This window comes from Mycteria americana, chromosome 3 (genome assembly GCF_035582795.1).
Source record: "Mycteria americana isolate JAX WOST 10 ecotype Jacksonville Zoo and Gardens chromosome 3, USCA_MyAme_1.0, whole genome shotgun sequence".
NCBI lineage: Eukaryota > Metazoa > Chordata > Aves > Ciconiiformes > Ciconiidae > Mycteria > Mycteria americana.
Window position 1 is genome coordinate 93,775,879 of NC_134367.1, and position 15,453 is coordinate 93,791,331.

Consider the following 15,453-nt stretch of genomic DNA (forward strand, 5'->3'; position numbering starts at 1 on the left):
AGCAGGAGAAGCGGGCGGGGAGGGGCGGGGCGGGGCGGGGCTGCCCACGGACCCTGCTCCTCCCGAGCCGGGACGAGCCGCCGGGCGGAAACCCCGCTCCTCCCCACCAAACATGGCGCCTGCACCGCCGGAAGCCACGCGGGGCCGACCCTCCGCCACTCCCATGATACCCTGCGGCGGCGGCCATTCAAATCCCAGCCGGCCGCCCTCCCCTGGCTAGAAAATGGCGGCTCCTGGAGTTGCGGTAGCTTCTGCTCCCGCCCGAGCGACCTCTCCCCCATCCCCGCTCCTTATAACTGAGGCGCCGCCAGCCCTGGATCGTGGTGGCGGCATGAGGTCTCGGCGGAGCGGGCCGGCGGCGGCGGCCTGCCCCTCGGTGTCCGTGGTGTTCCCGGGCGCTGTGAGCCGGGAGAGCTGCTGCCGCTTCGCCTGCGAGCTCCTCAAGCACGTCCTGCACCAGCGGCACCAGCTCCCGCTGCCCTATGAGCAGCTCACCTACTTCTGCCGGCGGGCGGCGCAGGTGAGGGGGGCCGTGGCGGTGCGGGGGAAGGCCGGGGGGACCCCTGGGCCCAGGGGCGGCTGTGCCGCAGAGGCGGCGTTTGAGTTTTGCCTGTCAAGCTAACTATTCTAGCTCAGTAACTCGTATTTTAATGGGTCAACTGCTTCTAAAGTAAAGCGCTTATTGCAGCTGTATCCTTAAATGTTACCACAACTTCATTAAAAAAAAACAACACCTTTAGGTTAGGTGGCTAAAGGTCTCAACAAGTTACTGTTTATCTCTTGTTGTCGCCCTTTCTGCTCAAAGCATGTCACTGTTTTGTTTGTTACTCAAACAACTCTAAGAAAAAATTAATGTTAAGTGGTTTTGGAGTGATAGCTGATCTTTAAAAGAGGGGGCTTCTAATTCTTGCGGGAATTCATCAGTAGTGTGATAGAGATTCAAACTGAGCAGCTATAGAGTGGCCTTTTGTGTTCCTCTTGGACCTCCTCATTCTATATGTGGGTACCTATATCTCTTAAAAAGGGCATAAAACCCTTTGAACCTTCCTTGACTTTCAGGGATGGGATAGGCCATGCTTTCTGAAGAGTGTATTAGGACTAATATGTCCTAATACAGATATGTACTAATCTTGGCTTTGTTTTGTTTTCCAGGATGGAGATGTGATTAAGAAGCCACCCTCCATGGACCTGGCAAGCAAGAAGTGCCAGCAGGCGCTGATGGAGCTGGAGGGAGTGCTCCAGCACTTGGAAGTAATGTTTAGTTTGACACTGGTTCCTCGGGTTCTTATTCTACTTGGAGGCAATGTCATGAGCCCCAAGGAGCTCTATGAGCTCAACTTGGAGGGTATCTGTGAGGGCAGTGCTGAGGAGAGCCTGAAAACTGCATCCTGTGTTCGCAAGCTCTTTCATTCACTCTTCGTTGCGGATGTCTTCAGTGAACTTAAGGCTCTCCCTGTCATGGGCACTGTTGTTATGCTCCAAGGACACCGCGATTGTGGTGTTGATTGGTTCCGGCCCAAGCTCAACTATAAAGTGCCAACCCGAGGGAAGAAACTAACTGTTAACTTGTCCTGTGATGGAGACATCAACATAAGTGCCTCGCCTCCTCAACATATGACTTCTGCTTGGGAGGACTATGTCTGGTTTCAAGCACCAGTGACGCTCAAAGGCTTTCATGAATGACCTGTGCTCTGTAGAACTTTAATGGAATATTGAATAACCTTTGGTGCTGCTTTAAGTGATAATAACTTTATCAAATGTAACCGCATGTTCTTGTCTGTCTGGATCTCTTCTCCAGGGCATCTACTGCCTTCCTGTAGCTTGACTGTGTTCATCTGTCTTCATCTCCTGAATTGTATTTGCTTTCAACAACCCTTTAAGACACAGTTGCACACAGATACAGTGATTCTTTAGGGACCTGAGTTGTGGCACAGGAGGAGAATTGGTGCGTTGGGAGTAAAACTTTCCTGCCACATGCTTACTGAACTGGCAAATACTGGATACAGCCTTCTCTCTCCTGAGTTTTAATGTGGCCGTTTTTCTGGTAATAATTACTACATTAGCTGATTGTTTGGGACTCTAGATAATGTATGTGATTATTAATACACTTGGCCTTTACTATAAAGGCCATAACCATTCTTACCTACCCTATTCCTGTAAAAGGAGACCTTTCCCTACAGTCTGATCAGGCTTGAATACTCAAGTGTTTGCCCATCTATTTGATAAAATTAGGCTTCTCCATAACTCAGTTTCAGTTACTTAATAATCCAAAGAGTGGGACTTCTCAGCAATTGGGAGGTCTTGTACCTGGCACTGTCTTGTACTGGTGATGAAAAGAGGTTGAGCAGTCAGTCCAGTAGAGGCAGGGAAGCACATCTTCCTATTTTTTTTACTAGCCTTTAGTCCAACAGCCCTGACAATCAGTTAGATACACAGTTAAAATTAAAACCTTCTTCAGAGGAAGTTAGGACTCCTGCCCCAATATGCTAGCTTATTCTCACTTAAAACAACAACAAAAAAAGTTAGTTTCTTACTTACTTTTACCTCTTGGAAGTCTTAGTCTTAGACTCTAAATGTTTCTGAAATGTGAAGAAGAGGTGAGGGGAGTGTGATCAAGTTCAGCACTATCTTTACCTGTCAAATTCCTGTTCTAAGTCAGAATGTATTACTTGGAAGCAGAACTTGAACCCTTTATTCTGGCCTGGTGTCTAGTGCAGAATGGGAGAGAGGGAGAGAAACCCTTAGAGTATGGTGTGTCAGGACTGCTGGAGTTCTCTTTAGTCAGCTGGGTATGTATCTGTAATGTAATGAGCTTAATAGCTCTATCCCATTTGAAGAGAAACTCGAGCCTACTGGTAGTGAGGTTGCTTGCAGTTTCTTGCTAGCAAAAATTGCACGATGGGGTGGTAAAAATCCTTTGAAAGGAGGGTAAAGGTTGAAGTAATCCTCTACACTTGGTTTCTATTTTAACTTTGACCTTTCGGAATGGAATGAGATTATAGAACTAGGAGGAAATTAAGTTGATATTTTTGAGCTTGGAGAACACTAGGAGTGCTGTCTCTGCCTTATTATCCATTAACAACTGCTTACAATGTGTAGTAACTGCTAAAGCTAGCTCTAGGGGAAAAACTGCTAGAATGAAGAAAGCTGCCTTATGTGCAGCTGCCCACTTGAATATGTAATTGCAGGTCTCTTGAATGAAATATAACTTGAACGTAGGAGTGTTTGTGCTCAGTAGATCAAAACCCTTCCACCAAAGCTGCTTGTAATGCATATTTAAGAATGCTAGCACTCAAGTATTTAAAGAAGCTTTTGAACAGAAGCCTTGGTTCTGAGGAACAAGGGACCAGTTCCTTTCTACTCTCTTCCCCAAATGAGTGCAATGTTACTGCATTAAACTGTTTACATATTCTGTTATACTTGAACTATGAATGCAGCAATGATATGGTGCTGGGAATGAAAGAAGACAAGATGCTTTTTTTTTTTCTTATGAAGAGCTTTAGAGCTTGATTAACAAGTTTAGTGCTATAATCATTATCAAAATAAAATGCTGGCTTCTGTATGTGATTACATTGTATTTATTTAATCCCTCAAAGTAAAGGTTGTGCTGGTGGCAGAACAACTTGCTTCCATTCTATGTATCTATCTAAACTGCAGGTTCACAGCTGTTCCACCTTTCTCACAAAGTGCATGATGTCTTGTGCCAGAAGCTTTGGTTCCTCAAAGGCAGCAAAATGCCCTCCACGTGGCATGTAAGAGTAAGTGATGATGTTCTTGAAGATCTCCTTTGCCCAGGCATGTGGTGTATGTACTAGCTCCTGAGGAAAAGCTGCAATCCCTGTGGGAACATGTACTCCAACCCTAGAAGACATTAGTTAACTGCATTTTTGAAAGAAGTCCTGGGGAAAGTATATAAAAACCTTCTGACTCTAACTGCCACAGTCAGCTGGAGAAGTTTCACCACAGCAATCCATTTTGTGGTCTGTACTCTGCTGAAGAGCTTCACTTGTATTTGGATCTCCTTGAGTTTAAGAATGTTATACCCAAAGATGTATAAAGTAGAGCCAACTTTGCACACAGTTCAATCTTGAAATGTTTCAGATTTTTAAGCTTACCTTGTTTTGTAGTTTTGTGTTATGTGGCAAGATGCCACACCTCTTTGAAAGTCAGGAATGAGCTACCTCATGTTTACTTTAGAATTTATGGTACCAGCGTAACAAATGACTGTCTCAAGAGGAAAGGTAAACTGGTTCAGTCTACAAAGAAAGACTCTCCTGTTTATTTGTATGATCAATCACTTGGAGAATTCTGCTCAGCAGCATTTTCCTAGTCAGCCTCTCTTATAGTCATCTTAAAGCCAGTGGCTGTTAGAAGGTGCTTGGTTTCAAGTAGTGCTCTCCAAATTGCTTCACCAGGTTTGTGCTTAACAGTTGTAGTTCTTGGTTTATCCACCAGTAAGCCATATCCTTCCTAATTCAGTTTAAACTCATGTGTTAGAAATGCTCATGATTTTCTATTTTGTTTTTACTGAACTGAACCACAGATTACGTTTGTTTGGCGAATAAGTACATAGACCTGTATGTTGAACACAAACAAGACTGAATATACTTTGATAGGTCTTAATGCATTATCTTGGCCACAGACTGCCTTGTTTGAATTATAGGTTCAAAAGAAAAGTGACCTTTAACTATATTTATAAAAAAAAAAAATCCAAGTTCTTATTTTTTAACTAGTTAAATTTGCTGTTGTAAGTGATCTAAATGTTTATACAGGCAAATGTGGTTCAATCTTATTTGCAAATCTGTCTTGCACCTGCCACTTACCTGGCATCAGCAGTTAGACCAGGGTCCTTGGAGATGTTCTCCTTGTAGAATCGCATTGAGGACACAATGGAGGATGTCACCCAATAAATCATCACATTGGTCAAAAGTTCATCAAGAGAGTATTTGCTGTTGAGAGAGAAAGACGAAGAAATTTCATTGGAAGCTGTTTCTCAATATGCTATATTGGGCTCATGCCCTGGAGAACAGTTGTTCTTCTTGTTCCCCACTTGTTTTCAAGCAGCAAATTAATTGGCACCTGTGTGCCCAGACCAAAACTGCCTGGTGCTGAAGTAGTAGTTTGCAGGCAGTCTGCTATAAGTTTAAACTCTACTTGTCATGTAATCTTTCATCCTTAAAATTCAGCTTTGACTGGCCAGTCTTTTACCTATGTCCTCATTAGTTATCATCATTTTTTTTTTTTGAGTCTTCTCATAGAAGAGCATGTGTTTTCTTACCTTTCCAAGCCTCCATCATCTTTATGCAGAAATGATTTATCTGTCCAGGTAGAAAATTTCTCCAAAATATATGCAGCAAGCCCCACAGGGGAGTCATTCAGTCCACAACCTAATTCAGGAGAATGGGAGAGCTATGGCAGTTGCCTGGCATTGCAATGCTTCAGTGGAAGTTAAACTGGACTTTCATGAATTCCTCAGAGTTTTCTATGATAATTGAGTACAGAGTCTGTATTTTACCAGCCCCGGTAGTACTTTACTCTTGACAAATTCACCCCAATGGAATCCCAGCTGTAACCAACAGTGTTACAAACTCAGGTAATTCCTATACAAAAGAAGCTAGGAGCTAAGAAGTCCTGTTGGCTTCTTGGTAATGTGTGGCAGAAGGAGCAAATTCAGATGTGAAGGGATTACACTCTGAAAAGAAATTTCAGATAAACTATTTGGGAGCACTGTCCTTCTTAGGATGGATAACCAGGACCCTGAGTGCTTTCATCACTCTTTATCTAATTTAAACAGTGGAGTGATGTGTATCTGTTATCTGTTCCTGCCTTTGGGGAACACTAACAAACATTATAAACACAGCAGGTACACAGCATATTATGTCTATGTTCTTACCTGTAAAACAGGGATAGGGATTACTTCAGTAGTGATAGAAGCTTGCCTTGGGAAAATTCCTGTACCATACCCTAGGCTGTAGTTTTACAGTATACTCAGTATACTGTATTGCCTACTCTCAAGTGTATTTTAGTGTGACTTTAGCACTGAGTGACTTTGTAGAAGATGATGCACAACATTTACAAACATCTCAATTTAATAGTGGACACAGCTAATGGAAAGTAAGTTTGTGCATTGGCACAACAGGTTCCCTGCACTGGCAGGCCTAGGGTGATTTGCTACAGATCAAAGTCATGTAAATGCTTTGACCAGCAATGGTAGGGGGGGCTAAAATGTGCCGGCTAGCACATGACCCGTCTGGAGATGAGCATTTTCTGGGCTGAAAGCTGCCTCTCAACCACTGTATTCAATGTCCATGGATTAGATGCTCAGAAATACCAGTCTTGTTTGCAGTTTATAACTCATTCAACCTGTACCACATCTTAGGTACCACAACTTGTCAGTGAAAATACTTTAGCTTTGCTTTAAACCTGCCTAATGAGAACTAAACTGTTAATGTAGATATTTCTTGAGACCGGGTAGGGAATACATTTTTTTTTCCCTATTCGTTTTCTACATTTCACAATTTTAGTGTGCTACAAAATCCCTGCTCTTCTTTTTCCAGGTTGAAGAGTCCTAGACTATGTACAGTGCTTGTACGGAAGCTGCTCAGTCATTTCAGTCTTCCTTTTCTCCCCTTCCTGTATTACTCTGATTCTAAACTATATTTATGAAACGGGGTGAACAGGGGTGCAACAGATTCTGAATATCATGGATTTAGTGTTTTGTCTTAGCCTGGTTTTGCTTTTTTTAAGAGTTTGTAAGATTCTCTTAAACTCTGAGCTGGCTGATGTTTCAAAGCACTATCCATGACTCATGGATTCTCTCATATGGCAGCAGCCAAAGTAGAGCCCATTGTGATTTTCTTCTTCTACTTAAATTGCTTTGGACTTTGTTGACATCAGTTTTTATTGGCCAGTTTAATCAACCAGTCACTTAAATGTTTTTGCAACTCTCTGCAGTTATCTTTAGATTAAACCAAACCCTGGATAGCTGTCAAATTTTCACTTAACCATTAACTTCTATCTGTAGAGAAATTAGGATCATGTTGAAATGTACAGGTGCCAGCACAGATTTTTGTGATACTCCCTCTCCCCTGGAACTTGCTTACTTATTCCTATGCTTGGATTCTCATGTTAACTAGTTATTAATCCCTGAACTTAATCCTTTTCTTAAGGCAGTTTAATTTCTTTAAGAACACTGCAGGAGGAATCTCAACAAAACTTTTTTGGAAAGGAAATATGTTCCATTACTGGATCCACAGCTCTTTGATTCTGCCAGAGCTCTGATTTTTGAAGCATGATTTCCCTGTGATATTATCACCTGTAAATCAATTCTCCTCTTTAAAATAGTTTTGCTAGTTTCCTCATCAGAGACTAGACATACTGATCTTCATTTTTCTGGGGCTACCTTCACTGTTTGGCTCTTAAAAAAAACAACCCCAAAATGCCAACCTGGTATCTTGTTTGTCTCCTTTTATTTCTTTGGTATTGTGACCAGTTCAAGCAACCGACTAGGCATTAGTTAATGTTTCAGTTTGAGTTTCTTCTTTTTCAGTGAATTGCCAGGATGGGGTGCTATTCATTCTATGGTCTCCACATCTGACACCAGTCTGAGACAGCTCCGCTGTCTTTCCTGATGAGGGATTATTTCAATAAAGGAATACCCCATAATCCTCGCTAGTGGAGACTGATGCAAATAATTAATTTAACTTTCCTGAGATGGCCATATCTTTCTTCAAACTCCTTATCTACTGGCCCCACTAACTATTTCAGGCTTCTGCCTTTTCAGGTGTTAGGGCTGTGTGTACCTTTCTGCAAGTTTCATGTTGCACTTGCTTATGATATTTTTCTTGTTTTCACCCACATTTATTTCTAGAAGCTTCAATTTCAGGAGCCTGTGCTTTACTTTAAGAGGCTTTTTGCAAAGGGGTTCTTTCCTCAAGAGAAGTGGCATGTCATTTAAAAGCCCTTGAAAAGTGATATTTGTAGTCTCCATCTTGTTTTAAGCTGTTCCTTTTAACTTCCTTTTACACAGTTCTTGTCCCCATGTCTTGCATTCAGTCACCAGAACTCATTGCTTCTCAAACACAGTTGGCCTTTGTTCAACTATAAGTTTTTATATACCATAAGCAGTTCGTATACAATGTTCATAGTGATATAGAGAAGGTTCATTACCTGCAGTGTCTGGTTTGGTGGCTTGGATATGTAAGTATCCAGACTCTCGCAGAAGTTCATATATATTCTTCTGGATGAAAGGGTACATACGTCGAACATCTTCCCTAGTGAGGCCTACGAGCCATGGTACATAAGCCCCAAGCATCACAGAAATCATCCTTCTCAAACCTCGATTGCTGACAAAGATGAGATTCAGATGAAGCCCTTTCACAGATCTAAAATTAAGTTAATGAATAGAAGGTTAAATCAAGCAATTTTCTGTCTCCAAATTTTCTAGAAAATAAGTCTGACTGGAGCTATGATAGAAGCATTTCACTGAGCCAAATACATAAAGCCCTTCAGGTTCATCATGATTAAAAAAAAAAATTTATGGGAGTTAGAAATGGTACAGCCGGTGCCATCTCCATGCTGCTGTGCCACTGGTATGATGTTAGCTTTAGGTACTCAGTTTCTGGATGTGGCATATCCACGCTAGTAGCTCTGGCTGTTGATCTTGTGTTGTTCTGTGCTGTAGGGAACAGGCTGCGTTGGGTATTTTCTGAAAAGCTTGAGTAGATCACATGTGGCCACAGTGCTCTGGGTGCTGTGAAGCACAACTGCAGTCAGGAACAGTGAGCTGTTCAGCCTGCTATCTAACTGCTTTAAGAGCTTTCCCACTTTATCTGTTTTCTGACCTAAGCATGGCTGTGGTGCCCACTTTTCATTAAATGCTAAACAATGAGCTGTGATGCCATCTTCTAAGGAAGGTATTGTGTTTCTTTTCCGATCAGTCTCAGCTCTGCATTTTAGATAGGAAAGTCCTATACTTCATGGTACTGTTCAGCTGCTGAAAGGCTGAGCTCCTTCCTTCTTTTCTCCCTACCGATTTTAAATTTATCTCCTTCCTGATTTAGAATGACGATCTGTCTCCTCGAGGTCTCGAATCAAAATGCAGCAGAGTTTACTTCCACAGCTAGTGAAAGAGAAGCCAAACAGCACTGAAATTTAGAAAGCATGAGAACTGCCAATATCAATGCAAAGCATATGAATACAACTGAATGCACAGGGGTTGGGATGTCCCTGGAGGAAACACAGCAGAAGGGGATGAGAGGCAGGGCAAACAGAAGGCAGGACCAGGACCACGGAGCCAGAAGGCAGGGTAAGAACTGGAAGCAGCTTTTCTGCACTGATTCCCTTTGCTACTCACTGTGGCAGCATCTGGGCCATGTTTGTGGTAATACGAGATCCCCAGTCTCCTCCCTGTAGGTAGTATTCCTTGAAGCCCAATCTGTTCATCAGCTTATGAAATATCCGAGCAGTTGCTATGGTGTCAAAGCCTGTAGGTAAAGAGAAACACAGGAGACCTGTGCGTCCTAGTTTTCATCCCCTGGCCAAAGACTGTGGCCTGACAGAGGCACATGAGTATGCTGCTGTGTGAAGGCACAGCGTGCTATGCTGCTCTGCCTCATTCCTTGGCAATAAAGTGAACACAAGATGATAGAAATTCAGTGGGAAGTGGAGAAAGTGGAAAAAGGACCTGGCTTCCAGCTACCATTGCCTTCCAAATCTCCATAGCCAGCCCCAGAGCCTTAGCCACATGGGTGTTAGTGCAGAGCCAAGCATCTGCATTCACAAACTGCAGTGGCCAGGGGGCCTGGGGATGGCTGAGGTATTACTCCAAAAACCTTGCAATTCAAACAGAGCCTTTTCATCGCTTACCTTTCTGGTGTGGTGCCTCCGAGAAGCCATAGCCTGGAATGGATGGACAGATGACCTCAAACACCACATCGCCCTCATTCAGGCTGTGCCTGGCTGGCTCGGTGAGCAGAGGGATGATCTTGTAGAACTCGTAGAAGGAGCCGGGCCAGCCATGGACCATCAGCAGAGGTTGAACAGCTCGACCATGAGGCACGTAGGAGGGCTTCACGTGGATAAAATGGATATCAATCCCTGCCACACATCCAAGACAGATAAATTAAAGCTGTGGTTCCATCACAGTTTCTGCTCTGGACTCTGAAGAAGGAGGGTGGCAAAACTGTAATTAGCATTCGTAGCAGAAGTTACACAATCAACGCATTGCAAGAAGGTGCCTAGCTGAAAGGGGATGCCTGGTATTGTACCTATGTCTCATCTTTTACCTACAGACAGAGGTATTGATCCCAGCCCCAGATACTGGGGTCACAGGAGATTGAGCAGCCATCTCCTGAGAAACTGGTCTCACAGTATATAAGTAGAGCTGCACTTAAATAAAAAGCATAATGCAGGTAAGACACATGCAAAAACATGACAAAATTACAAAATATGTGGGTAATAAAAAGAGAAACACGAAAAAGTGCAAGATAGGAGTTTAACCTGGAGATCACTTACCTGAAGTCTGGCTAACCTCACCTGGCTAAACTGGGTGGTGGAAATTCTAGCCTCAGAGTATGGGTAAATTTTGCAATTTTCAAAGGTGGCTTCAAGGCAATAGCAGAAGAAAACCTCATCATTAGTTAGCACGGGTTCAGAGCCAGATGAAGCCCATATTGAAGCAGACCTAATCTTATTGCTGCTGTGTAATGGTCTTAATCTATAGAAGGTTATTAATAATATAGTCTCCACTAGTGATATTTCACTCATATCACTAAACTGTTATGCATACTGTTGTCTTAAATATCGTAACCTCTTAAATCCCCCCCTTCTCTCTGTGCATTTCAGAGCGAGACCTGCTCAAGCCACAGAGACCCCCTCACCTTCAATGGTGGTTTGGAAATGGGGGTATTTGTTCAGGACTTCCACTTGCTTGCGCCAGTCAAACTGGTTCCTCCAGTAGGCCACCACCTTCTGCAGGTAGCTGGAGTTGAAGCCATAGTGGAAGGCGGCCCCTTCCAGTGGCGGTGCGTAGCGGGCCTGCTCCAGGCGGTGGTGCAGGTCCTGCGGAGGGGAGCCCTTCTTGCAAGGCTGGCCAGCTGCCCGCACGTCCCCTACGCTAGGGCAGGCATGGACGGGCTCTCCTGGCTCCGCTGGCTTTTGTATCGCTATCTGGGACACCATGAGCCCTCCTGAAGCAGTAGCATACTCTGCATAACCTCCTGAATCGTTTATATGGGGAATATATTTTTCTGCACGTTACTAATTCCTGTAGGGCACCCAGGAGTACTGGGTCCTACTCTTGCCTTGCTGCTAACTTGCTTTAGGGTTTTTGGCACTAGGAGCTTGCTGGCACTGCCGGCTGGGAGAAGATTAAGAAGCTCAGCTGGAGCTGCTGACTGCTAGTTGGCCAGATTATTAGGGACAGGCATGTAGGGACAGAGGTGCTGTGACTCAGTCAAGACCCCGCCCCTCTTCACCCTTCCAGCCCTTCCCTCTGTGGAAGCCCCTCAGTTCTGCCCCACCGGTGCAACTGCTGTCCTGATGCCCTCCCACCCCACTCCACCATCTGCAGACTCACTGTCAAAGTCTGCTGCTCAAAGTGTGGCCTTTCTGCAGGAGCAGCCCCAGGTTGCATGAAGGGTCTGTGGTCTCAGAAAGTCTTTATGGGGCATTGCAATGAACCTGAGCTCAAATCCCATTCATAAAGGGTGGTGAGCCAGAGCATCATCTAATGGTGCTAGGTAGCTGCACTGGTGTATGTAAGTGCACTGCTGCCACCCCCAAGACATCACCTGGAAGCAATAAAGTAGGTGATGGACTGGCTCAACCTCACAGTTTTCTGCCCCTCCCTACATCCAGCCACCGGTACCTCGATTTCTTTGTCAGATGTTTCAATCTTGAAGGGACGGATACTTTCATCTTCTTTCCCTTTTAGGGGTCTTTCACCTGAGCCCCACCATCCATCGCCCATTTCAATGGTCTTGATCTTGTGTCTAGACCTCAGCCAGTAAACCAGCATCCCTCCAACCCCCAGGGCGGCCACAGGGACCAGGGCTGCATTCTTCTGAGAATATTCAAAAGACCTGGGGAGGCATAAAATCGATTGCGTTCAACAACAGAAGTTTTAAGGGTAAAGCGACTACCCTGAGGCTTGTATTCACATTGGTTGAGCATGAGCAGTGACAAATGCCTACAAATCCCATGGAGTCAGCAGGGGCTGGGGGTTTCTTCAAAAATAACTTTGAAGACCACAGGCAAGATTTGGGGCAGGGTTACATCTACCAGTGCTTCTTAGGGACCTCAAGTCCTTGCTGATCAGGACTTGCTGATCACAAGGCTTCCTTGTCCCTCTCCTTGTGAACCAGGGTGCCCTGGGTGACAAGGGTCAACAGGATATGGGCCAGTCTATTTTAAGGCAGGTACTGGAGTGAATGGGATAGTAGCAGCTGGACTCCTCCAGGAATAAAAACTGCACAGACAGAATGGGTTGAGAAGCAGGCAGAGACAAGGGTCTTCAGCTGCTGGAGAGAGCTGGATGTGCTGGACGTGCCCCTCTTGGCAGTGCTTTATACATAGCTCCCCTACAGATGCAATCACCTTTTAGGGCAACACTGGCCCTCCACCATAGCTTTGCATGGGTAAGGGTCTCAGCTTGTCTGTCTGGTGCCCCTGTTTCTGTTCTAGACAGTAAGGTTTCAGACTTTCTTGAGGTGTGGGAGCTAAGTCACCAGAGTTGGTTTTAACGGACATGCAGCATGTTTCAAAACCGTTCAAACACTTGAGCAATCAGTCCTAAATGTAGTGTACCTTCTCATCTCTCTGACCTGTGCCTCAAGCTCTCCAGCTTCCCTTGGGGATTAGTAGAGGTGTCTGGGGCTATTGCAGGGGGCTGCAAGGGGACTGTGAATGAAGGTTTTGTTGTTGTTGTTGTCATACAGGGTAGGGAAGGGACTATGCTGTGCCCCAACCAGGGTGCTAATAAAAAGTGGAGGCCTCAGCACAGAGCAGCTGTTTCACTCACCTCATCCGGGACAAGATGCTCTCCCTACAAAAGTGGGGGAAAAAGAAAGAAGATCCTTATAGTCTTATAGTGTTGTCTGAATGGTACCAACCCTTGGGTATAGTGCAAAGAACATCACCTGCCAGCACCATTTACTGCCCACCCATGGGATCACAACCTGTTTAGCCACCCAGCAACATCTGCCATTATTTTTCCTACTTTTTGGATGGGACAGAAAGAGAGGGACTCAGAGCACTGCCTCTGCACAGAGAGACAGTGTTTCTGGGCTGTGTTTTAGCTAGATAGTTTGTTGCAGTAATATTCCCTCCTTCCGCACAATTTAGATAAAAGGCACTAAACAACTGGGTAGGTGTCCTTGCGGTGTTTCATCCTACAAGCGGCTGTGTTACTTCAGCCAAGAAAATAGTTTATTTTGACTGCTGTGTAGCGATAGGTGCACAGCCTTGGCAGGGGACTTTCAAGCTCAAGGGTTATTCTGCTACCAGCCACGTCGTACTCATCATGCTGCGGGGCTGGCACAAGGAGAGGCTTGTGGGACCTTTCCCTGTTCAGCGTTCCATGAGCTGCTATACCTTTGCTACTTCTAACTACTCCTGACTGGATATCAAACTTTTGGGTCTCATCTGCCTGCAAGAAAAAGAAAACATCCTCCTTGGTTCTCTTTCAGCCTGGTAGATTCTCTTGCAAGAAAAGCACAGTCTAAAGTCTAGCAAAATTAGAAGTGACAAGAGAAAGTCTTGTTACTCTGCCTTGTAGAAGGCAGCTAGATTAAGGGACCCATTTGGTGTCATAATTATGATACCTTGAGACAAAAAAAAAAAAGGACATGAAACTCCATGAAAAACCAAGTCCGCTGGCTGTTTCTTTTTACATAGTATCATTTCCCACTGCTGCCTGTGATGCAGAACCTGGTGCCTGTACTGGAGACCCCAGCAGTCCCCAAAGCAATTTGGTAATGATCTCTGAGACAGCCTATGTGTGATTTTTAAGGAGGTATCTCCTTAAACCACTCCCAGACAAGGAAGAACAGGGCTCCTACGAGCAAACAGTGTCAGCTTCCATCTCCTTGGAGGCTGAGCAGCTTATGCAACAGGTAATAATATCCCCCTGCACTTGCATCCTCCCGGAGTTTAGTGAGTCAGAGGCATGAAACCAGTTATTATGGCAATAGCACAAACTCGGCACTGCTAACAGAGCAAGCATGTCCCAGAAGCAGCTCTCTGAGCGACACAAAACAAGGCTCAGTCTAATAAAACCTCCTCCCCACTCACATTCAGGAGAACTCAGCCACATGCTCCCACCCTCCGATGGCCTGGTGAGCCCGAAGGGGCTTTCTCCCGCCCCAGCCCCGGGGAGCCCCGTTCGAGGTCCCTCCTCCCCGCACCGAAGGGATCTCACCAGGCGTTTGGAAGGATCTCCTGCCACATGTCTGCTCCTCCTCGCCTGGCCGCTGCTCTGAGCAAAGCAACCCAGGTGTCTCCTCTGCTGGCTTTCTCTTGGGCAGTGACGCTCTCTCGGTGACAATGCAAGCTACATCATCTGTTAGTGCCACCTATTGCCTAAGTGTGCAGTTGCAAATTAAGTTCAACAGAGGCAAATAAGTCCTGCATGCGGAGGGAATAGCCCTGTGCACCAGCACAGGCTGGTTGCCAAATGCATAGAAGCAACTCTGCGGAGACTGACCTGACGTCCTCAGCTGGGCCTGAGTCAACAAGGTGTCCTTGCAGCAAAGGCCAGCTGCGTACAAGGCTATATAGCAAGCATGTTAGCCAGCAGGCTGAGTGAAGTGATCCTTCCCTCTCGTCAGCACTTGTGAGACCACATCTGGAGTGCCATGTCCAGTTCTGGCCTTGCTGGTAGAGGAAAGATTGGGGTGAGCCCACCCTTGGTGGTGCAGGACCACCAAGCTGCCAGGAGACTGGAGCACGTGGTGTATGAGGAGAGACAGAGACACCTGGGCTTGTTCAGCCTGGAGAAGAGAAGGCAAAGGGGGGATCTTATTGCTGTCTACAGCTACCTAGTGGAGAGCATAGGGAAAATGGACCCAGACTCATCTTGGAGGAGCAACAGCTGAAGGACAAAAGGCAATGGATGCAAATTGCAACAAGGGAAATTCTGATTAGATATTAGGAGAAATGTTCACCATGGAGGTATTCAGATATTGGGACAGGGGCCCAAAGAGGCTGTGGGATATCCATCCTTGGAGGCATTCAAAATTTGACAGGAACAAGGCACTGAGCAACCTGACCTACCTGGACCTTCTCTGAGCAGGAGGTGGGACGAGCTGACCTCCAGGTGTCCCTTCCAACCTCTGTATGACATGGCTCTATTCCACGTGCACCTGTGATTTGCAGCAGCCAAAACAAAACACAAAGGAAAAGTTATGTTTTTCATTTTCCACAGAAATCAATGCTTTGTTTTAGCTCATGGAA

The 15,453-nt window shown here is 45.3% G+C and overlaps 2 protein-coding genes across 2 annotated transcripts; one reads left to right on the forward strand and one right to left on the reverse strand.

Annotated features, from left to right (window-relative positions):
• Positions 1–21: 21 nt before the first annotated feature.
• Positions 22–3,501, forward strand: MAD2L1BP (MAD2L1 binding protein). Its single transcript, XM_075496154.1, has 2 exons — positions 22–520; positions 1,153–3,501. The coding sequence occupies exons 1-2, from the start codon at positions 224–226 to the stop codon at positions 1,681–1,683; spliced, it is 828 nt and encodes a 275-aa protein (XP_075352269.1). The 5' UTR covers positions 22–223; the 3' UTR covers positions 1,684–3,501.
• A 131-nt stretch (positions 3,502–3,632) lies between these two features.
• On the reverse strand, positions 3,633–14,571 carry LOC142407083 (epoxide hydrolase 1-like). The gene is made up of 10 exons (XM_075496153.1): positions 14,420–14,571; positions 13,022–13,045; positions 11,870–12,083; positions 10,881–11,061; positions 9,868–10,098; positions 9,356–9,485; positions 8,170–8,384; positions 5,279–5,387; positions 4,824–4,949; positions 3,633–3,861 (listed from the first exon to the last, which is right to left on the reverse strand). The coding sequence occupies exons 1-10, from the start codon at positions 14,446–14,448 to the stop codon at positions 3,660–3,662; spliced, it is 1,461 nt and encodes a 486-aa protein (XP_075352268.1). The 5' UTR covers positions 14,449–14,571; the 3' UTR covers positions 3,633–3,659.
• Between the last annotated feature and the right edge of the window lie 882 nt (positions 14,572–15,453).